The sequence below is a fragment of the Chrysemys picta genome, chromosome 12 (assembly GCF_011386835.1).
Source record: "Chrysemys picta bellii isolate R12L10 chromosome 12, ASM1138683v2, whole genome shotgun sequence".
NCBI lineage: Eukaryota > Metazoa > Chordata > Testudines > Emydidae > Chrysemys > Chrysemys picta.
The window spans coordinates 2,517,926-2,540,694 of NC_088802.1; the positions used below are offsets into that span (position 1 = coordinate 2,517,926).

The 22,769-nt window shown below is 48.6% G+C and overlaps 1 protein-coding gene across 2 annotated transcripts in view; it reads right to left on the reverse strand.

Moving 5' to 3' along the window:
* Positions 1-20,330, reverse strand: part of LOC122173274 (zinc finger protein RFP-like) — a 90,466-nt gene extending 70,136 nt beyond the window's left edge. Inside the window, exons 1-4 of one of the 2 annotated variants that reach the window (XM_065564088.1) lie at positions 19,150-20,330; positions 18,449-18,471; positions 14,087-14,511; positions 2,491-2,586 (exon numbers count right to left, since the gene is read on the reverse strand). In XM_065564088.1, coding sequence (XP_065420160.1) covers positions 2,491-2,586; positions 14,087-14,503 — 513 coding nt within the window. In that variant the 5' untranslated portion in view covers positions 14,504-14,511; positions 18,449-18,471; positions 19,150-20,330. The remainder of the gene's footprint in view (positions 1-2,490; positions 2,587-14,086; positions 14,512-18,448; positions 18,472-19,149) is intronic. The other variant, XM_065564089.1, reaches the window with a different exon arrangement.
* Positions 20,331-22,769: the final 2,439 nt, after the last annotated feature.

The following is a 22,769-nucleotide window of genomic DNA, read 5'->3' on the forward strand; positions in this document are numbered from 1 at the left end:
GGACTGGCAAGGATTATTTTAGGAAAGGAAACAGCAGAACCCAAACTAAGAAGCACTAGACTTGAACTGGGGAACACAATCTGTCCACAAAATACATAGAGACATAAAGGGCATTTTAAAAAAAAGTACTAAAATTTGAGCTCCATCATTTGCTCTCATGAGTTCTGAAAACAGTTTTGGATACATAAAATTTGGCACACCATAAATCTTGGATTTTAAGCCACACAGGGACCTTGAGCACAAATTGGGCTGCTGGGAAGACCCCTTTTTGCACATGCAAATCTGAGTTTGCAGGTTGCTTAGGAATGAGCGCATGTGAACTGGACAGAAGGCCACCAATTCATGCTGTTTCTGGAGCACTCTCTGGCCCCTGATACCCTAGGAGCAAGGAAATCAGACCAGATCTGGAACCCAGATCGTCTCCATGACAATGTCTAGCAGCGATACCATTAAGGGCCTGTTCCAAAGCTCACTGAACTGCACAGGAGTCTTTCCTATGATAGGGTTACCATATTCAAACATTTAAAAAAGAGGACACTCCATGGGGGCCCGGCCCTGACCCAACTCCGCCCCTTCCCCGCCCCCATTCCAACCCCTTCCCCAAAGTCCCTGCCCCAACTCTGCCCCCTCCTCTGAGCACCCCGCATTCCCCCTCCTCCCTCCCGCTCTGATCTTGGTTGGGGGTTGCTAAGTGCTTCCCTGCTCCCCACTCGCCCCGCAGCCCCTGCAGCCTCTATGCCCTTGCCTGCCCTGCTCCTCCTCACCCTGCAGCCTCTGCACCCCCCCGCCCCTGCAGCCTCTGTGCCCCCTGCTCCCCACTCGCCCTGCAGCCTCTGCACCCCCTGCCTGCCCTGCCCCTGCAGCCTCTGTGCCCCCTGCTCCCCACTCACCCTGCAGCCTCTGTGCCCCCTGCCTGCCCTGCCCCTGCAGCCTCTGTGGCCCCTGCTCCCCACTCGCCCTGCAGCCTCTGCACCCCCCCACCCCTGCAGCCTCTGTGCCCCCTGCTCCCCATTCACCCTGCAGCCTCTGCACTCCCCCACTCCTGCAGCCTCTGTGCCCCATGCTCCCCACTCACCCTGCAGCCTCTGCGCCCCTGCCTGCCCTGCCCCTGCAGCCTCTGTGCCCCCTGCTCCCCATTCACCCTGCAGCCTCTGCGCCCCCCCGCCCCTGCAGCCTCTGTGCCCCCTGCTCCCCACTCACCCTGCAGCCTCTGCGCCCCTGCCTGCCCTGCCCCTGCAGCCTCTGTGCCCCCTGCTCCCCACTCGCCCTGCAGCCCATGCACCCCCCCACCCCTGCAGCCTCTGCGCCCCCTGCCTGCCCTGCTCCTGCAGCCTCTACACCCCCCCCGCCACCTGCCCTGCTCCGCCCCCGCTCACCAGGCAGTGGGAGAGCTGCAGGCTCCACATGGAATCAAACACTGCGGGCTGCTTTGTGGGGGAGGAGGGAGTGGGGGAGGGGGAGGGACTCTGGCTGCTAGAGGCCCTAGTGGCTGCGAGCGGCTTTCAATCAGGCCAGGCGTCCAATCAGCCGCGCCGCACTCTGCATGAGGGGAAGGGGGAAATCCCGGACATTTCTTCTTGATTAGAAATCTCCCCCCGGACAGCCATTTAACGCTGAAAAAGCCGGACATGTCTGGGGAAACCCGGACGGATGGTAACCCTATCCTATGACGTCTTTGTGCTTTGTCTTAGGCATTAAGTGACCAGCCTCCTCCTCTGGGAGCAGATTCCTAGAGAAGCTGCATGGATTGGCCAGCTGTGGTTATCTCTGCTGAAAGTGCAGCTGGCCAAAAAACTCAGAGTTAGGGGAATTTGCAAAAATAATTGAAATTTCAAAGTGTTTTCCATTTCTCAGTTTTCAAAAAGGAAATTCTTTTGATTTCTTTGAAAAGTATGTTGAAATAACTTTTGAAACATGTCACATTTTTCTTTCTCCCTTTCCCCAAAATGGAACAAAATAATGTTCATTCCCCCCCCCATTTTTCTTTTTAGTACTTCCTCTCTGTACCTCTTCAAAAGATCCCCCAGTTTTGAAAAAGTGGCAAAAAGAAAAAAGAAAAACAAAGGGGGGAAAACTGGAAATTATTCATTTTAGTGCATTCAGTAGGAAAAAAAGGACTAAAAAGAGAGAGAAAGTTTTCAAAATTTTCATCCTTCTAAAAGCAAAATGAAAATTTCAGTTTGAAACGACACAAAATTTTCAACCAGCTTTAGTGGAAACACTAAACGAGAAACTATTGTTAAGTAAACAACTTACACTCGAATTACCAGTGACAATATTTGGATGATTAAAACTCTTCCTTTAATGCAGCGTTTTCCTGCTTACTCTCAACTAAAGCAGAACAGTTTTTCTTTACAATGAGAAGAAATAAGTGATCATCTTACACGGATGGGAACGTGTTACTCACTATTCCTCTGACGACACTCAGACTAAGCCGTGTGTTGATAATGTCCCTGTGCACATTTGCTTCTGAGTAATAACGGCACCTACCAGCAGTTCATGGCTTTTATTTTCCCCACTCAATTTAAACGACAGAATCACTTCTCTCTCTTTCTTCAAAATCTCCAAACGGCTCCTTATTTGGTCCTAACAAAAGAAAAACTGGTTTAGTTTTGGTTGTTTTTGGAGGATTTTCCCCCATTTATTTATATTTGCAAGAATATCAACTACATAATAAAATGGGTGAGTGCTCTAACCACACGACTATACAGTCATTCTCATGCTTGTGGTCAGGGCTGGCCTTACCATGAGGTGAACTGAGGTGGCCACCTCAGGTGCCAGACTGTGGGGGAGGGGGAGTGGCACTAGGACCAGAGTGTAGAAAATTTTGTTCCCTAGAGAAATTGTTCCAACTCTTTCTTACCCTGCAAATGATCATCTTATTTCTAAACTGAATTTGACTAGCTTCAGTCTCCAGTCATTGGATCTCATTCAGCCTTTGTCCGATACATTAAAGAGTCTCTGCTGTCAGAAATCTTCTCCCTGCGTAGGTACTTATAGACCATCACCTATTAACCTTCTCCTCCAGGAGCTAAAGAGATTAAACTCCTTTGGTCTCTCTCTATACGGCTGGTTTTCCAGACCTTTTCTGAACTCTTTCCAATTTATCCAATGTCCCTTTTGAAAGCAGACACCAGAACAGGACACTGTATCCAGTACGGCCGCACTAATATCGTATACAAAGGTAACACCACCCCTCTACTCAGGTATTCCCCTGCTTATAGATTAGTGCTCTTAGCCACAGCACTGCTTTGGGAATTCATGCTCGGTTGGCTTCCATGGCCCCAAAGTCCCTTAGAGCATCACTGCTTTCCAGGATACAGCCCCCCATCTTAATGGATTCCCCTGATCTAACCTGCTGGACCCCACTCTTTCCTCAGAGCTGGGAACAGAACTCAGGTGTCCTGACTCCCACTTTCACTCACTGTAACCAGTTAATCTTGCCTAGTGCTTTGTCCAAGGACCAAAAGGCTTAGCAATCATTAACCAATAGATCGATTCATCTTGGTTCCTGAGAAGAAGTTAACACACTTCCAGGAGTGCTTGGGTCACGTGTTTCAGAGCTTTGTAAACATGGTAGTGAGTTCCCATGAACGTCAAACACCTCCGATTTCCATGGAAGAAGCAATAAACCTCCGGCTTGATTTTACAGAGGGGTGAGACCAGAACGTGGCCAACTGACATGTCACGTTTCCTTCTGCACTGGGCCCAACTCAACTCTGAAAATCCTTGTTTTGGCCTTGTGGACGGCCCTAAACCGAACGGTATCAGTTAGCTTCCCAACATGGACCCTTGTTTCCTCTCCAACCAGGAAGTGCCACAACTTCTGGCCCCCGTTTTCCGGTCACAACTTCACAATTATTTCCAAAAGGACCCAGGAAGTCCCATAGGCAGAATCTTCCCCGTCACCTTCCTGGCCTGCAGGGCCAAGAGGTGGACATGTCTCCTCCACTCATTCTGCTGTTCCTTCATCTTCGCCAGCCATGCTGAAAGCTCTGCTGGGTTCTCATCAGTCTCTTTAATTCTCCCTCCATTGGCCTTGATCTCCTCCTCGATTTCTTCCTCCTGCTTGGTGCACGTGCAAATTTCCATTTGCATTCGCAGACTTTGGTTTCATAGAGTTCGGTGGCTTCTTGCAGCTCCTGGACTACTCTCCGAGCAGCGTAGAGGGAGGTCTTGGAAATGGCAGCCAAGATACACGCAGAAAGGATGGAGTCATGCACCCAGGTCACATTTAGGGCTTGTCAAAAAATGTCCACTGACAGAAAATTGGGTTTTACGTCTACTCATTTCCTCAGCTGTCGGTTAGGAAGGAAAACTCAAATGCACAACTACAAAATGGGGAATACCTCGCTAGGTGGTTGTACTGCTGAACAGGAAAGGGGGTGTCATAGTGGGTCACAGATTGAAGGTGAATTAACAATGTGATGCAGTTGCAAAAAAGGCTCATATCATCAGTGTTGTATGTGAGACACGGGAGGTCATTGTCCCCCTCAACTCGACACGGGTGAGGCCTCAGCTGGAGTACTGTGTCCAGTTCTGGGCACTGCACTTGAGGGAAGATGTGGACAACCTGGAGAGAGGCCAGAGGGGAGGAACAAAAATGTTCAAAGGTGCAGAGAACCCGACCTGTGAGGAAAGGTTAAAAAAAAGGGGCATGTTTAGTGTTGAGAAAAGAAGATCAAGGGGGGATCTGATAACTGTCTTCCAATATGTCAAGGGCTGTTATAAAGAGGATGTTGATCAGCTGTTTGCCATGGCCACTGAAGCCGGGACAAGTAATGGGGTCAATCTGTTGCAAGGGAGAGTAGATTAGATATTGAAAAGACTTTCTAACTTCGGGGATAGTTAAGCTCTGGGACAGGCTTCCAGGGGAGGTTGTGGAATCCTCCTCACTGGAGATTTTTAAGACCAGGTTGGACACACACCTTCCAGGAATGGTCTAGGTTTACTTGGTCCTGCCTCAGCGCAGGGGGCTGAACTAGATGATCCCTTGAATCCCTTCCAGACCCGCATTTCTGTGATTCTAAGTCTCCTCTCAGACCTGGCAAGAAGACCCCAGCATCCTGCCTCTAGCCCTCCACCCCCACTGTAACCTACTAGACCCCACTTCCTTCCTAGTGCTGGGGAGAGAACCCAGGAGTCCTGGCTCCCAGCCCCACAGCTCTAACTCACTGAACCCCAGTCACTTCCCTGAGCTGGGAACAGAACCCAGGAGTCCTGACTCCCAGGCTCACTCCCTGCAACCCATTAGCCTAGCCTCGCGCTCTGTGTCCCGAGGGCTTAGCAATCATTAAGGCCAGGATCCATTCATGGTGATTCCTGGGCAGTGCCCGGTTCAGTCACTTTGTCAGCACGGCTGCGATTTCCCCTGAAAATCAAACATGGCTGGTTTCCAGGGAAGAAGCTGTAAACCCCTGGCTTGATTTCGCAGCAGGGTGGCCATAAAGCCCTCGGCCTTGCCCCCACAGGTGGGGAATGGGTCACCAATGAAATGGAAGCTGCTGGCAGCAAGGAGCTGCTCTGACAGGAATCTCCCCACTGTGCCCCGTATTGGCCCCCTACCCGTGGGGCTCAACTCCCCTTGGCAGCTCCGAGGGCCAGTTCCCCACCTGCTGCCCCAGCATCCTGAGAAGAGACATTTTGGCCTATGGATGATTCGCTCTGCTCAGCGGAAGGCTGCCAGCGAAAGGGAGACGGCAGGTGGGCCGGTGGCAGGAGCAGAAATGACCCAGCAAAAAGAAGGGCATAAGGGGGACGCTGCCCCACATGCAGACTGGGGCCCTGGTCTTTTCGCACATTAGCCATGGGCACACAAGAATTCAGTGGCAGAGCTGACAAGAATTCAGTGGCAGACCCCACTTCCCTCCCAGAGCTGGGAGTAGGACCCAGCAACCCAGAATCCAACCTGCTCCATCAGATCTCATCCCGATCTCTAATAGTTAGAAATGGCTGAAGCCCTGAGGCCTGACATGTTGGCTCCTAGTCCCTGCACCCACACTAACCTATTAGACACACTCCCCTCCCAGAGATGGGGTTAGAATCCAGGAGTTGGAGTTCCTACTGAGTTGGAGCAGAGCTCTTTTGAAACACCCAAGTGATCTTGCTTTAAAGACTCCAAGTGATGGAGAATCCATCACCTCCCTAGGGAAATTGTTCTGACTCTTAATTACCCTGCAAATGTTCGCCTTATTTCTAAGCTGAATTGGTCTAGCTTCAGTCTCCAACCATTGGATCTCATTCAGCCTTTGTCGATACATTAAAGAGTCTCTGCTGTCAGAAATCTTCTCCCTGCGTAGGTACTTATAGACCATCACCTATTAACCTTCTCCTCCATGAGCTAAAGAGATTAAACTCCTTTGGTCTCTTTGTACGGCTGGTTTTCCAGACTTTTTCTGGCTCTTTTCTGAACTCTTTCCAATTTATCAAATGTCCCTTTTGAAAGGTAGACACCAGAACAGGACCCGTATCCAGTAACGGCCGCACTAATGTCGTATACAGAGGTAACACCACCCACCTACTCAGGTATTCCCTGCTTATACATTAGTGCTCTTAGCCACAGCACTGCTTTGGGAATTCATGCTCGGTTGGCTTCCATGGCCCCAAAGTCCCTTAGAGCATCACTGCTTTCTAGGATAAAGCCTCCCATTTTAATAGATTTCCCTGATCTAACCTGCTGGACCCCACTCTTTCCCCAGAGCTGGGAACAGAACTCCGGTGTCCTGACTCTCACTTTCACTCACTGTAACCAGTTTATCTTGCTTAGCGCTTTGTCCAAGGACCAAAAGGCTTAGCAATCATTAACCATGGATCCGTTCATCTTGGTTCCTGGGAAGAAATTAACACACCTCCAGGAGTGCCCGGTTCACGTGTTTCAGAGCTTTGTAAACATGGTAGTGAGTTCCCATGAACATCAAACACTGCCGATTTCCATGGAAGAAGCAATAAACCTCCGGCTTGATTTTACAGAGGGGTGAGACCAGAACGTGGCCAACTGACATGTCACGTTTCCTTCTGCACTGGGCCCAACTCAACTCTGAAAATCCTTGTTTTGGCCTTGTGGACGGCCCTAAACCGAACGGTATCAGTTAGCTTCCCAACATGGACCCTTGTTTCCTCTCCAACCAGGAAGTGCCACAACTCCTGGCTCCCGTTTCCCAGTCACAACTTCACAATTATTTCCAAAAGGACCCAGGAAGTCCCATAGGCAGAGTTTTCCCCGTCACCTTCCCGGCCTGCAGGGCCAAGAGGCGGACATGTCTCCTCCGCTCGTTCTGCTGTTCCTTCATCTTCGCCAGCCATGCTGAAAGCTCTGCTGGGTTCTCATCAGTCTCTTTAATTCTCCCTCCATTGGCCTTGATCTCCTCCTCGATTTCTTCCTCCTGCTTGGTGCACGTGCAAATTTCCATTTGCATTCGCAGACCTTGGTTTCATAGAGTCCGGTGGCTTCTTGCAGCTCCTGGGCTACTCTCCGAGCAGCGTAGAGGGAGGTCTTGGAAATGGCAGCCAAGATAGATGCAGAAAGGATGGAGCCATTCACACAGGTCACATTTAGGGCTTGTCAAAAGATGTCCATTGACAGAAAATTGGGTTTTACTTCTACTCATCTCCTCAGCTCTTGGTTAGGAAGGAAAACTCAAATGCAAAACTACTAAATGGGGAATACTTGGCAGGTGGGCCAGTGGCAGGATCAGAAGGGACCCAGTGAGAAGAAGGGCATAAAGGGGATGCTGCCCCGCATGCAGACTGGGGCCCCGGGCTGTTCGCACATTAGCCATGGGCACACAAGAATTCAGTGGCAGAACTGAGGGGAGAACCCAGGAGTCCTGGCTCCCAGCTTTTCCCCACCAGACCCCACTTCCCTCCCAGAGCTGGGGGTAGGACTCAGCAACCCAGAATCCAACCTGCTCCATCAGATCTCATCCTGATCTCTAATAGTTAGAAATGGCTGAAGCCCTGAGGCCTGACCCACTGGCTCCTAGTCCCTGCACCCACACTAACCTATCAGACAGACTCCCTTCCCACAGCTGGGGTTAGAACCCAGGAGTCCTGGCTCCCAGCCCCCCCTTCTCTAACCCACTAGATCCCACTTCTAGATCCCACTTCCCTCCCAGAGCTGGGGTTAGAGGCCAGGACTACATAACATTATTAATTATTATTATTATTATTTTATTTATTTGTATTACTGAAGTGCCTAGAAGCCCCAGTCATGGACCAGGCCCCCATGCAAGCCGGGCACTACACAAACACAGAACAAAAAGACGGGCCGCGTCCCCGGCGCGTTTACAGTCTACGTAACATGGCCCTGCCCTCAGAAACACTGCCGTCAACGTAGTAGGGGTGGTTGGCCACGCCCTGAGGGGTGGTAGGTGTGGCCTGAGATTGGTTGAGCTGCTTGGGGGGGGTCCTGTGTGGCATGTGGGCCTGGTTTATGTGCTGGGAGCTGGAGTGAGAAAAGGAACCAACCCCCCAAACTCTGCTAGACAAATGTCAAGGAAGTGCGAGAGTCCTAAAATTCATCCCTCAGATGGAACAATTCAAACGTAGCCTCAAACCGGCTGGTTTTCAGACCTTGCGTGAACCTGGAGAATCGCTTCTTTCTCTCTATTGCCTCAGCTTCCCATCTCCAATGAACTGGAGCCAGCCGACATCTTCAGAGCAACAAGATTTCCCACTGAAAAATGGGGCTTTGGTGCAGGGCTGGCCTTACCATGAGGTGAAGTGAGGTGGCTGCCAGACTTGGGGGGGGGGGGGGGGCGCCAGTAGGACTCAGAGTGTAGAAAATTGTTTCCTACTGAAAAACGGGGGTTTGGTGCAAACCAACTTTTTTTGCAACCACATTTTTGGCAAGAAATATACTTTTTTGGAGGGAAATGTTGGGTTTGGAGAGGAAGGTCACTTTGGGGGCAGGAAAGGCTGCTTTTGGTGAGAAATGCATTTGTCAGGAACGGTGGGGTTTTGGTGGGAAATTTCAGAAGGAATCAAAAGAAGAATTTTCAATTTGTTCTGTTCTGTGTTGAAATGAAGGAGCGGGCTCCTTACGAGAGCGCCAGAGTGCGGGCCGGCTGAGGGTGAGCTGTATCTCTGCTCACTGAGGACAAGCGGATGGAGATGGGATGAAGGTGCCGACCCAGCAATTACGGAATAATCAGTTGCTGTTTGCAGAAATCCATTCAGTGCTAGTTCCGCTGGCTCAGGTTAGCAGGTAACTCTGTGGACCCCACCTTCGCTATAGGGCTAACCTGGTAAAAAGGCCTGGGGTGTGTGTAGAGAGTGAATTTCCGTGGGCTTGTTGGTTGTGACTGGGGCTGGACAGTCAGGGCCCTGGGTTTATAGATTCCCAATTGTTTCAGGCCACAAAACCGCACCTCCTGTTTCCTGGATCAACCCCCATGACTTTTGACAGATCGCTTTGAAAGACCCATCCAATCCTGACGTAAAGACACTCAGGGCAGGTCTTCACTACATGCCAGATCGGCGTGTAGTGATTGATCTATCAGGGATCGATTTATCGCGCCTAGTGTAGATGCGATAAATCGATCCCCGATCGCTCTGCCGTCAACTCTGGAACACCACCACTGCCGAGAAGTGGAAGCGGAGTCGATGGGGGAGCGGCGGCAGTCTATCCCGCGCCGTGAGGACATGAGGTAAGTCGATCTAAGATACGTCGACTTCAGCGACGCTATTCCCGTAGTTGAAGTTGCGTATCTTAGATTGATCTCCCCCCAGTGTAGATCAGGGCTCAGTGATGGAGAATCCACCATGTCCCTCGGCCAGTTAATTCCCCTCACTATTAAAACTTTGCACCTTATTTCTAATCTGCTACATTGCTTATGTTTTCATCAGAATGTCATGCAGGGCCAAGTCACATGCCTTCCTTACCTCTAAAGATATTATCTCAACATATCAGAGGGGTAGCCGTGTTAGTCTGAATCTGTAAAAAGCAACAGAGGGTCCTGTGGCACCTTTGAGACTAACAGAAGTACCCTTCTGTTACTAACTTCTGTTAGTCTCAAAGGTGCCACAGGACCCTCTGTTGCTTATCTCAACATAATTACCTTTCAGAGTAGCAGCCGTGTTAGTCTGTATCCGCAAAAAGAAGAACAGGAGGACTTGTGGCACCTTAGAGACTAACAAATTTATTAGAGCATAAGCTTTCGTGGACTACAGCCCAAGATGCATCCGAAGAAGTGGGCTGTAGTCCACGAAAGCTTATGCTCTAATAAATTTGTTAGTCTCTAAGGTGCCACAAGTCCTCCTGTTCTTCTTTTTATAATTACCTTTGGCAACCAAAGAGGTGAGCTCATCAAAAAACGATGCCAATTTTGTTTGACATGAACGATTTCCTATGAAACCGTGTAGATTGGCGTTAATTACGCTACCCCTTTTTAATTCTTTACTGATTGTATCTCATCTCAGCCTTGCAGTGACTTGCCCAGGACTGATGTCAGGCTAAACAGTCTATAGTTACCCAAGTCATTTCATTTCTCATTTTAAAATACTGGCACAACGGTCGCATTTTGCCCAGTCCCCTGGAACTTTCTCAGTGTTTTAAAAAACTCTGAATATCAACATTAATGACTCAATGAGTTCCTTGGCCAATTCTTTTAAAACACTTGGGTGTAAGTGTCCTGCAGATCTGAAAATGTTTAGCTGTAGCAGCTGCTGTTTAAGTCCTCCCTGGTTACCCCTGGAATAGATGCACGAAGCTTTGCCAATGACAGAACACTGGGCTCCAACTCAGGAGATCTGGCCTCAATTCCCAGCTCCACCACAGCCTCCCCGTATGACCCTGGATAAGTCCAAATCACTTTGTGCCTCAGTTTCCCCCATCTGTAACAGCAGAGCGAATGTAAAGATCCCTTCATGGACAGTTGTCAGGTGCCGGGAGCAAAATGATACACATACAGTGATGTGCCATCTATAAACGCAAGCCTGCATTGCATGCCCGACCGCCTGTGTATTGTCAAACTGGCAGCCTATAGGCTGGATCCAACATGCGGGATGATTCTCTCCGGCCCCGATGTAGAACAAAACGGTGTCCTCCGCACAGCAGGACCTCGCACACACTGCATGCGAGATCATGTTTACAGCACATGGAGGACAACATTTTGGACTGCCTAAGGCATGCCAAGGAGTTGTTGCATGCCTTACTAAAACTGTCACGTAATACAACTAACTGAGAACAACACTACAGAAAACCTTTGCTGAAGCCACCTTTAGGGGCCCCTTCCAAGCTCCAACTAGCTTCATAAATAAAACTGCCCAGAACACTCGGTTCCAAAGAGACACAGGGAACAAAAATATGCCAGAAACACATCTTAATAAATACAATTGTTGAAAAACCAGTGGAGACTGTTACCGACACTTCAGAGCAATATTTTATCAATGAGAACTGACTAATTACACATGTTATTAACCCTTTCTAACTCAGAACCTTTTATTTGAACACAAAAAAGGACTTGGAACACACGGTCCCAAAAGCGCTCGGGGACCAAAGTGATACACGTAATACAACTCACTGAGAATAATGCAATAATACAGAAAACCTCTTCCAAACCCACCTGCAAGTGATGGGTTCAGGCAGTAAATGGCTGTATCAGTAAATCCGCCCAGAACACTCAGTTCGGAGGCAGCAGAGGGGACAGAAATGATACTCACAATACAACTGAGAATAATGCTGTACTACAGAACACCGCTGACAACCCACCTGTTCAACAAACAGCTTTATTCATAAACCACCCGCAGACTCAGCTCCGAAGCGGCTCACGGGACCAAAATAAAGGGCAATGGCTGGAACAGTATTTTAATAAATAAAACGGATTTAAAACACCTCAGAGGAAACAGTCAGACAACGTTGGGAGCGTTATTGTAGTCATGAGAACTGATTCACAGCCGACTGTCATTAACCCATTCCAGCCCAGAACCACTTTAAAACCAAGGAGGAGCCTGAACCGTCAGTTCTGAAGTGGCTCAGGGGACCAGTTTTACATACAGCACATACAGGGGAGACTGATACAATGCTAATGAGAAACTCGTCTGAACCGACCTTTAACCCGGGTTTTCGGGGGATAATTCGCTTTATTACTAAACCCACCCAGAACACTTGGTTCCAAAGGGGACCAGAGGGTGACAATGAGTTGTTTGCCTCCTACTGCCTGGCTCTGGTTAAAAAGTCTGAGTCTCTCTTGCTCCCTTTTGCTTTGCAGCTGATTTGCTGCCTCTCTCTGTGTACCTCTGTCTGTGTAGGCTCAAAGGCTTGTCTCACCAACAGAAGTTGGTCCAATCAAAGATATCACCTCCCCCACCTTGTCTCTCTGCCCCCTGCAAGTCCATTTCCTTCCTCCGATCTCACTCTTCCCTCACTGAGCACTTTCAGTGCTCGCTCATAGACCAGCTGAGACGTTACCACAGAAATGGGGCCAGGGAGCAGGCAGTGAGGGGGACAGGGTGGGTATTCCATGGGGGCGACTACTTGCTTTCTTGCTGCTTCACAATGCATGTACCTGTGGGAACACCTGTTTTCACCTCTGCGCCTCTGCAGTTTGGAACCTTGACCTTCCCCCAGCACATAGCTCTCAGTCGGTGTCGAGAATGCACAGAGCTGCTTAGAGGGTGTGGAAATCCCATGTGTGTACAGTTGCATGGCACATAAGTAGGCTCAGAATAGGCCACTAGCCTCCTAGGTCACTGAGCTGGGAGTGTGTGTTGCTTAAATGCAATACAGTATTCTACTTTAATCATCCCACTCTATCATCCATTGCCTCTCGACAATTGTCCAGTCGGTGTGTGACTCACCCTTAACTCTAATCTGATTTGTGCAAAGCTTTTTTTAACAAAACGTAAAGTTCACAGGTGCACAAATAGAATCAAATAGACCAGTTAGTCTTTTTTCCTCCAGTGTGTGTGGTTTAGTTTCTATGTATAAATTGGGACACTTTCACTGCAAGATGCACTTGACATTTTAAGAAATCGTATAAAAGAGAAAATATCGACTCTTCCAGCTTCTAAGCCAAAAATATGGACAGCGGCTTGCATACAGCTATGAAGGGCAAAAGGACAAAAAAGATGACTGGAGGTGTGATCAGTACAAATGGATCCACAGAGGAAGACATCCCAATGGGGGGAGCCTCTGGTAAGGAAGAGATATTTCCGAAGACTGATCCATACAGATGAGGTTTTGTGTCACAGATACGGATATGAAGTTCCTGATGGAAATGTGGACAAAATGATTGTTCACTATTTGGGACAAGATGAAACACCTGACCCATGTGTGCCCTATAGGAATAGGAGAAAATATCCCTTGAGATCTCATGGTCGTACATTGCCATCTGTACTGTCAAAAGTTGTGGAGCAGAAACATTTAGGCCTATTTAAAAATTACCAGTGAAAAATAACAGACTCTAATGTCACAGCTGCATGTATGAGAGTGACTCTTCTTAAAACTACACAAGAAATAAAAAATACTGTATGAAAAACAGAAAAGCAGAATCAGTCCCAATGCTTAGTGATGTGTATGACCTTCACTGTCCCCTGGAAGGGTTTGTGTGTCAGTACTGCCGGGTCCCTGAAATCTCTGCAAGTTGGGATCTTCCAGAAGTTATTGGTATTTTTTTTAAGAGGTGACAATATTGAAGCCAACTACACTTGTTCATATGCCACATTTCAGCCAGGAGACTTTTCCTCTCCCCATTCATGTGCCTTTTTTCAGGAAAATCCACAATTCTTGTGACTGCGCTGATTCATGACAAGAGCACAACACATGCACACAAGATGTTTTTTTTTTCCATGTCTAGCAGAATGTGTGTCCCAGGTCAGCAGCAGTCCCACTGTAATAGTACTGGGCTATAGGTTATACATTTCCACCCCTGGGCAATTCAGAACTGACTTTTCTGGGTCCTTATTGGTGATAAAAATGGTTTGGGGCCAGAACAGGTTAATAACAGTGTGTTATAAGTCTGTTCTCATTGCTAAAGTATTGTTCGTAAGGGGGTCTAACCGTACTTGCTGGTTTTTGCCATAATTTCTTTTATTAAAATGCCGTTCCTGGCCATTCCAGCTTTTACACCGTCCCGTGATTTCTTACCTTGTAATCCTCGGCAGCCTCCTCTACGGGAACCACAGTGTGTTCTCTGTGATCTCGGGACAGGTGGCAAACCAAACAAATGAGTGTTTGATCCTCTTGGCAGAAGTCATGTAAAGACCTCTGGTGTTTTTCACACACTGTCCCAACTTCTGGTTCTTTTGTTAACTCCAGTGTAAGTTTTCTGGCAGCTTCTACAATATTCCTGAGCTGTCTGTTTGCTTTGAAGTTTCTCTGGGAGAAGATTTCTCTGCACTCAGGACAGTGGAAGTTTGTACTCAGTTCCTCCCAGCACTGAGTGATGCAGGCCTGGCAGAAGTGGTGCCCACAATCTAGAGACACTGGATCTTCAAAATAATCCAGACACACCGAACAAGTCAGTTCAGCTAGGAGCAGTTGTGCTGGATTCGCAGCAGCCATGGCTGGTTCTGCAGAGAAGAGAGGAATTTAATATCCTTTTATTGTTCTCAGAAATGGGCTGATTCTGAACTTTCACACAAAACGGGCGTTTCCTACGTATACATTGCCTCACGTTACTCTTGGGAGGCTGCAAATTCCTTTTGGTCTGAGTTAGCACCTGGAGGAAGCACCGTGACAGACTGTGGAGTGGCAGCACCTGACGCTGTTGGTCCCTGCAATGGTGCAGCACGGCCGCTCTGCAGAACAGCTGATTGAAAAACAGCACCTGCCACACCCACCCCCAGCTCCATACAGCGTTTCTTCCCGCCATCGCTGGGTCACTGTGTTGTGGGACTCCAGAGCAGGGCCGGTGTAACCGCTAGGCGAACTAGGCAGCCGCCTAGGGCACCACGATTTGGGGGTGCCAAAAAGCGGTGTCCCCCCAATTTTTTTTACACTACAGTGGAGTCACATCTTATGCGGGGGTTAGGTTCTAAGGTCAGCACGTAAGAGGAAAATCACATATAGAGAAAATTACCCTGAAGTACAGTACACACAGTATACACTAGAACGATTTCTTTTTAATGGCAGGCTGCGGGTCCCGGCTGCCGCTGAGCCCGCTGCCGGTCTGGGGTTCTGTCCACCGGCTCCTGCCAGCCGGGGTCCCAGACAGAGCCTGCACTCAGCCTCCGGCCGGCCTGGGTGAACCATCTGGGGTTCCGTTCACCCAGGGTTCCATCCGCCGGCCTGGGGTTCCGTTCACCCAGGGTTCCATCCGCCGGCCTGGGGTTCCGTTCACCCAGGGTTCCATCCGCCGGCCTGGGGTTCCGTTCACCCAGGCCGGCAGGAGGTTGAGCGGAGCCGGCGGCTGGGACCCCGGCTGGCAGCGGACTGAGCGGGCTGAGTGGAGCCGGCGGCCAGGACCCCGGATGGCAGGAGCCGGCGGTCGGAACCCCAGACCAGCAGCTCGGATTCCGACCGCCAGCTCCTGGCAGCCAGGGTCCCGGCCGCCGGCCAACTCAGCCCGCTGCCGGCTGAGTGAATGGAACCCCAGGCCAGCAGTGGGCTCAGCGTCGGCCGGAACCCGCAGCCCGCCATTCAAAAAAAATTGGCTCGTGTGCCACCTTTGGCACGCGTGCCGTAGGTTGAGGACCCCTGTTCTAGTGTATACAGTGTGTACTGTAGCTTATGGTAATTTTCACTATATGTGATTTTCCTCTTACACGCTGACCTTAGAACCTAAGCTGTGACTTCACTGTATTCATTTCTGAAAGCTTATAATAAGCGATGCTCTGGGGGGAGGGGCGCAAGGTGGAAGTTCCGCCTAGGGCGCAAAATATCCTTGCACCGGCCCTGCTCCAGAGGTACCTACAGCCTAGCTCATGGCACAGCTCTCTGCAGCAGGTGGTTCTGGGAAAATTTACAAAGTGTTGTGGGTTGCCAGTGGTATTCCAGCCTTTAGAAGGGGAGTCACGCTCCTTCCCCTCCAACCCAATGACTGGAGCAGTGACCATATTTTTTTCTGCTCAATGTTTGCCCTCTATGGTTGATACAATAATTTCTAAATATCGTCTTCCCAGCCGTGTTTCCAAAGCTCAGCGGAGGATAGACACGTGGTCGGCGACCGAGGAAGAGGGAAAACTGGTGGGTGGAACAATGGGGGCCGGAGTCACTGCCTGATTCTCACCAACTGCAGCATGAAAACATTTGGATATCTTGTTCCAAGGGCTTTGCATGAGGCACAGACGGGCTTCTTAGCCTCCATCTAACTTCTGCCAAGTCCTGATCAGCAAAGCTATTCCAAGTGACAAACAGGCCTGGTAGAGAATGCCTTACTTGGAGAGAACCCTGGCACCTGAGTGTGGGGTATAAATACCATCATGGGGAGAACAGACTTGGTACTAAGGGGCTCCTCAGTTTAGCAAACAAAGGCACAACAAGGACCAATTGCTGGAAGCTGAAGCCAGAGAAATTCCAATGGGAAATCAGACAGACATTGTTAACAGTGCGGGTAGATTAACCATCGGAAGAAACTCCCAAGGGAAGTGGTGGATTCTCCATCTCTTGATGTCTTCAAATCCAGACTCACTGCTTTTCTGGGAGATGATTTAGTTAAATACAACTTAAGCTTTACTTCAATATAAGTTACAGAAATAAATGGGTGAAATTTAAGGGCCTGTGATATACCGGAGGTCAAATGTGATGATCTTATCATCCTTTCTGGCCTAAGCTATATGAATCTATGATTATCATCTGGCAGTGATTTCTGCAGGTTAATAATGAATTGTGTAAAAAAAAAAAAAAGTATTTCCTTTTCTCAGCTTTTCACTAGTTGCCTTTCAGTTGGTTGGTGCAGTGGAGGAAGCATGTTTATTTTTATGCCTCAACTCCATCTCCTTATGGTGGGGCTTGGCTCAGATCCCGGTGCAGATAGTGCTCGAGCTGCCCAGAGCATCACACGTGCTCACCCATCTGGTTGTCGGGGGTAGCGACCGGGCAGGAGACCATCCTTTTTTCTGTGGTGCTCTCTGCAGCGATGTCAGTATTCTCTTCCTTAATCTTTCAGAGGATGGCATGTCTTCTTTTGATGAAATGGGGGTGCCCAGCGAGGAGAAGGGCCATTGTTCTTTCTCGGGTTGGAGAGATTCTCCATTAAGATTAGTTTCAAGTGGAAATCCCGGTCTCACTGGGCTCTGGCTTTTAAATTACTACAGTGGGCATACTTTTGTGGGATGTGGCCCTCACCGAGACATTGGACACACAACGAGTATACATAAGAAACTGGCATCGCTTTGCAGCATGAACTGCATCCTTTAAAGCCTGGGGAGCCAGGCATGATACAATGGTTGAACGTTCCCCACTGTGAGGAAACTATGGGGAAGGGGAAACCAGGAGAAAAGCTTAAAAAAATTTTTTTTACTACTTATCTAAGCAAAACTATTATTAAAAACTTTCTAACAGTCTACCTAATGCTGTTTGTAGGGTTTTTTTGCGAAGAACGGTGAACACTGCCCCAGAGCTCAGTTTCGGGCCGAGGACGGTTGAGAAGGAAGAGGAGGGGTCTGATCATGCACACACTAGATGAGGCGCCAATGAGACATCTACTGCCCTCGTGAGATCCCCATGGACACTGCTACCCTAAATCTCCACTTGATGGTGCCGGGATGCACCAAGACCGGCAGTGGAGCACCCACAGGGACATCACTCGAAGAATAACTACTTACTGTGCCTTGCACATAACACTCCTGTTAATACATCTGAGGTGGGGTGTCCACTCCACACCAGCCCCAAAAGAGTGAAGGAAGCTGAGAAAGAGGAGATTGGTGAGACGGGCCACACATGAGGGAGTTAGGCCGGAGATGCAACCACTGATTGGGAGATGAAGCTCAGCTGAGCAGGTGGTGCCTTGGTTAGTATAAAGCCAGGAAGCTGGCAACAGAAAATGGCTGCAGTGAGGAAGTCTTCAACCACCCTCGGTGCATTCGAAAGGGAAAGAGGGAACCCAGGGAAAGAATAGCATGCTAGGAGCCTGTCTCTTCCATCATATCTCTTGCCACGCCCAGCACACTGACAGAGCTCACTGCATAATAAGAAACAATTAACAAACAGCTCATTGAATAGTCATCAGATGGCCCTGACTTTCCATCCCTACCAACCTAGGTGGAGTTTGGAGTCTATGACCTAGAAATGAGAGACCCATTCTCCATCCCCAATCTCCTGAGGTCTCCATTCCACCAGCTACACTACAAATCAATACCCCGTCTGTAGGTCAATCACTCTTTTCTCAGGCTGCTCTATTCTGGTGTCTAGTCAAAATAACAACAGCCCCAAGATCAGATTTAACAGAGGGAGATTGGGAACCAGCCCCACACTCTGCACTGCTGGACCATGAGGAGCCAGGTCTCATGTCCAAAATCCCTTCCCTGCATTGGGGAGTGAAAGGGAGAGTGAGAAGGAGCCACGTACCTGCTCAAGGTGCCTTTGATGTCCTAGAGGAGAAAAATAAAAGGAAATTCAGTCTCCGTGTAGGGCACCTGAGGAGTGAAGAATGCTGCCCGGAGCAGATACTGGTTGCAACTGAGAATCTGACCCTAGATATCAGCTGGAGAAGTCCAGAATGCTACGTTTTATTTCTTGCCTGTTTTCTATTTTTTGCTAGTTTGAGGCATTTTTTGAACATTTGAATCATTAGAAGGCTTTTGGAATTCTAACGACTACTTACACTTTCAGGCTACCATCAGTAATGAACGCCTTGCCTAGCTAACTTCAGTTCTGGCAGACACAATCACCACAGCCTCAGAGCAAAGCCTTTCTTTGGATCAGTTTTGAATTTCCCACCTTCTAGTTTTATTAAATGTCTGTTTATTCTTGCATTAGGAGACCGGGTGAAGAGAGTTTGAAGTCTGCCATTTTTATAGGAGTCTTCTCCAACTAGAATTCAAAAGAAGCATTTTTTTTTTCATTTAGGGCTCGATACAGTGCCCACTGTACTCCAGAAATATATTTCCATTGAATTTAATAGGCATTTTAGCAAGCCCTTAAGGAAAAATAATGTATATTGTAGCAATACTATATGTTCTGACCTTACTCCTACCCTCCAAAAATGAAGGTTTAGGAGATTTTCTTTCCCTGAGAAAGATTCAAGGGAGTTTCTAACAGCATCTCACCTGCAGGAATTCACTCGCTAGTTGCTGGCACTTCTGCTCCATCCCACTGATCAGGTGACTGAAAGAAGATATTTCCTCAGGTTATTTGGCAACATACTCAGCCCTCCCCTTTTCAATTTCCTTATTCAGCTCTTCCAACTGGGCCAGGAGAAGTCGCTCTTGTTCCTCCAGAAACTGGTGCAGCTGCTGAAATTCAGACAGCCTTTTGCCTTTCAGTTTCTAGCTGTTTCTGAAATGAGGAGATATGAACAGAGAAAGCACAGGTCAAGGACAGGAACATGGAGTGAATTATGGCCGTGGTTCTCAACTTGTTTTCATTTGCGGACCCCTAAAACATTTTGGAACGGAGGTGTGGAAATCTATTGTCTGCATAGATAGCTGAATTCTGTTCAGTCAGTTTTCAGGGTCCGCGGACCATAGGTTGAGAACCACTGAGTTCTGGGACATTTTATATGTAGGCACATGGAAGCACGTTGCTGCAACCCCATAGAATTTAACTTCTGACATTTTATCGAAAGCGGACTCTGTATTCTGTAGACAGAAGATTTTCCAATAGATTTTCAAGAGTACTAACTGGTGTTTAGAATCTGATTTTCTCTTGCAAGTGTGGTGCTATCTCAGGTCACAGCCTCACAGGAGTGTTAATAGTTCCAATACGCAAATGTTGATTTTATCATTTTCGTCTGTCTGTCTCCTGTACTTAGGCTTTGTTTACACTGGAAAGTTTTGTCATCAGAAGCTGCCTTTTGCCTACAGAACCGGGGAGGGGCACAAACTCTGCTGTTTTGCCGACAAAACAAAACCACCCACGAGAGGCATAAAGCCTTTTGCGGCAAAGTAAAAGGACAAAGTGTCAGTGTAGCCACGGCTGTTTGTTTTGTAGACAGAACTGGCTTCTGCCCGTATCCCACAATGCCTGTCCTGATCGCTCTGCTCACTGTTTTGATCTCCGCTGCCCGGCAGGTGTGTGCCCCTCCCCTTTCAAAGCTCGGGACATATCTGACAGCTGAGTGTGCTGCTCCCTTTGGGGAACAAAGAGCAAACCATGGGAATGCTCCAGTTGTGCCCTGCACTAGGAACACAGCGGCCGGCAGACTGCGGCCGCAGGGAGTGGGGTGGGGGCAGGACTGTATTTAGGGTTTATGGGGCCCTAGGCAGTTTTATTAAACTAGTGCCCCAATGTCTGACTTCCTCTTAGCAACATGAACACAAGCTGACAGTATTGGAAAACTTGCCATGTGCACTTTATTAGAAACAGTTTAATTGTGCCACCTTCACTCCTAACCTCTGCAAAGGGATGCCTTCACCACAACCCCTGCACTTCCCTCCCACCTGCGCCCCCAAACCCAGCCCTGCGCTGCCAGCATTCCCCCCCCGTGATGTTATTGACATAATATGGGACCATATAGAACATGGTTGCAACCAAAGTCCTGTAGTGGCACCAAATCTTGTATAAAGGGGGTCAAATGAGGTGTCTAAGACAAGGTTATGGTTTGCTGGTTATGATTATGCCGTCTGTATGTGTGTATCAATTTTGTAGTTGAAGTTATGAATATTGGCTCTATACTGTCTGTATTTCAAACTTATGCTATGCTTCTGGGAAACATCCCAGACAAGTTGGTGTTAGCTCTGCCTAGCCTGCTTGATGGCCCATTAAGGACCATCAGCTATATAATTGACCCATGGAGAGAAGGCAAATACGCCATGCAACTCAGCAAAGTATGCAGGGACTGGCCCATGTGACTGCAGGCTCCATTTTGCTGTAATTTTCCACAGAAGGACAAAGAAGTGTTCTTACACCTGGAAAAGACTATAAAAGGCTGATGCCTCATCTCCATCTTGTCTTCAATCCTGCTTCTTACCTCTGGAGGGACTTTGCTACAAACTGAAGCTCTGAACAAAGGACTGAGGACCCATCCCAGCTGGGGATGTATTCCAGAGACTTGAGTTGAACCTGCAGTTTATTCCATTGCTGCTACAAGCCTGAACCAAGAACTTTGCCATTACTGTATGTAATTGATTCCATTTAACCAATTCTAACTCTCATCTCTATCTTTTTCCTTTTATGAATAAACCTTTAGATTTTAGATTCTAAAGGATTGGCAGCAGCGTGATTTGTGGGTAAGATCTGATTTGTATATTGACCTGGGTCTGGGGCTTGGTCCTTTGGGATCAAGAGAACCTTTTTTCTTTTACTAGGGTGTTGGTTTTCATAACCATTTGTCCCCATAACGAGTGGCACTGGTGGTGATACTGGGAAACTGGAGTGTCTAAGGAGATTGCTTGTGAGACTTGTGGTTAGCCAGTGGGGTGAGACCAAAGTCCTCTTAGTCTGGCTGGTTTAGTTTGCCTTAGAAGTGGAAAAACCCCAGTCTTGGGCTGTAACTGCCCTGTTTAAGCAATTTGTCCTGAATTGGCACTCTCAGTTGGGTCCTGCCAGAACAGCATCGTCACACACACCCCCACTGCAGATGACACTAAACTGGGAGGAGTGTTAGATATGCTGAAGGGCAGGGATAGGATACAGAGGGACCTAGATAAACTAGAGGATTGGGCCAAAAGAAACCTGATGAGGTTCAACAAGGACAAGTGCAGAGTCCTGCACTTAGGATGGAAGAATCCCATGCACTGCTACAGACTAGGGACCAAATCGCTAGATAGCAGTTCTGCAGAAAAGGACCCAGGCGTTACAGTGGATGAAAAGCTGGATATGAGTCAACAGTGTGCTCTTGTTGCCAAGAAGGCTAACGGCATTTTGGGCTGTATAAGTAGGGGCATTACCAGCAGACCGAGGGACGTGATCATTCCCCTCTATTCGGCACTGGTGAGGCCTCATCTGGAGTACTGTGTCCAGTTTTGGGCCCCACACTACAAGGAGGAAGTGGAAAAATTGAAAAGAGTCCATCGGAGGGCAACAAAAATGATTAGGGGTCTGGAGCACATGACTTATGAGGAGAGGCTGAGGGAACTGGGATTGTTTAGTCTGCAGAAGAGAAGAATGAGGGGGTATTTGATAGCTGCTTTCAACTACCTGAAAGGGGGTTCCAAAGAGGATGGCTCTAGACTGTTCTCAGTGGTATCAGATGGCAGAACAAGGAGTAATGGTCTCAAGTTGCAGTGGGGGAGGTTTAGCTTGGATATTAGGAAAAACTTTTTCACTAGGAGGGTGGTAAAGCACTGGAATGGGTTACCTAGGGAGTGGAATCTTCTTCCTTAGAGGTTTTTAAGGTCAGGCTTGACAAAGCCCTGGCTGGGATGATTTAGTTGGGGATTGGTCCTGCTTTGAGCAGGGGGTTGGACTAGATGACCTCCTGAGGTCCCTTCCAACCCTGATATTCTATGATTCTATGAGGGACCAATGATGGATCCCTGTGCCTTGATTTCCTCCTGCCCAGAGGTGCTGAGCATGGAGAACATCACCAAGGTGCGGAATCAGTTGGCATCCCCGGGTGGCCTTTCTCGCCCCATGGAGGAGTGCCTGGACCACGCGTTGCTGACGTTCAGCCAGGAGGCCGGCTGCCTGCAGGAGAAGGCCCGGCTGGTGATCCGCTGTGAGAGGCAGCAGCTGGAGTTATTCTCAGGCCAGGGCGAGAGCACCATCGAGGTCTTCTACTTCCAGA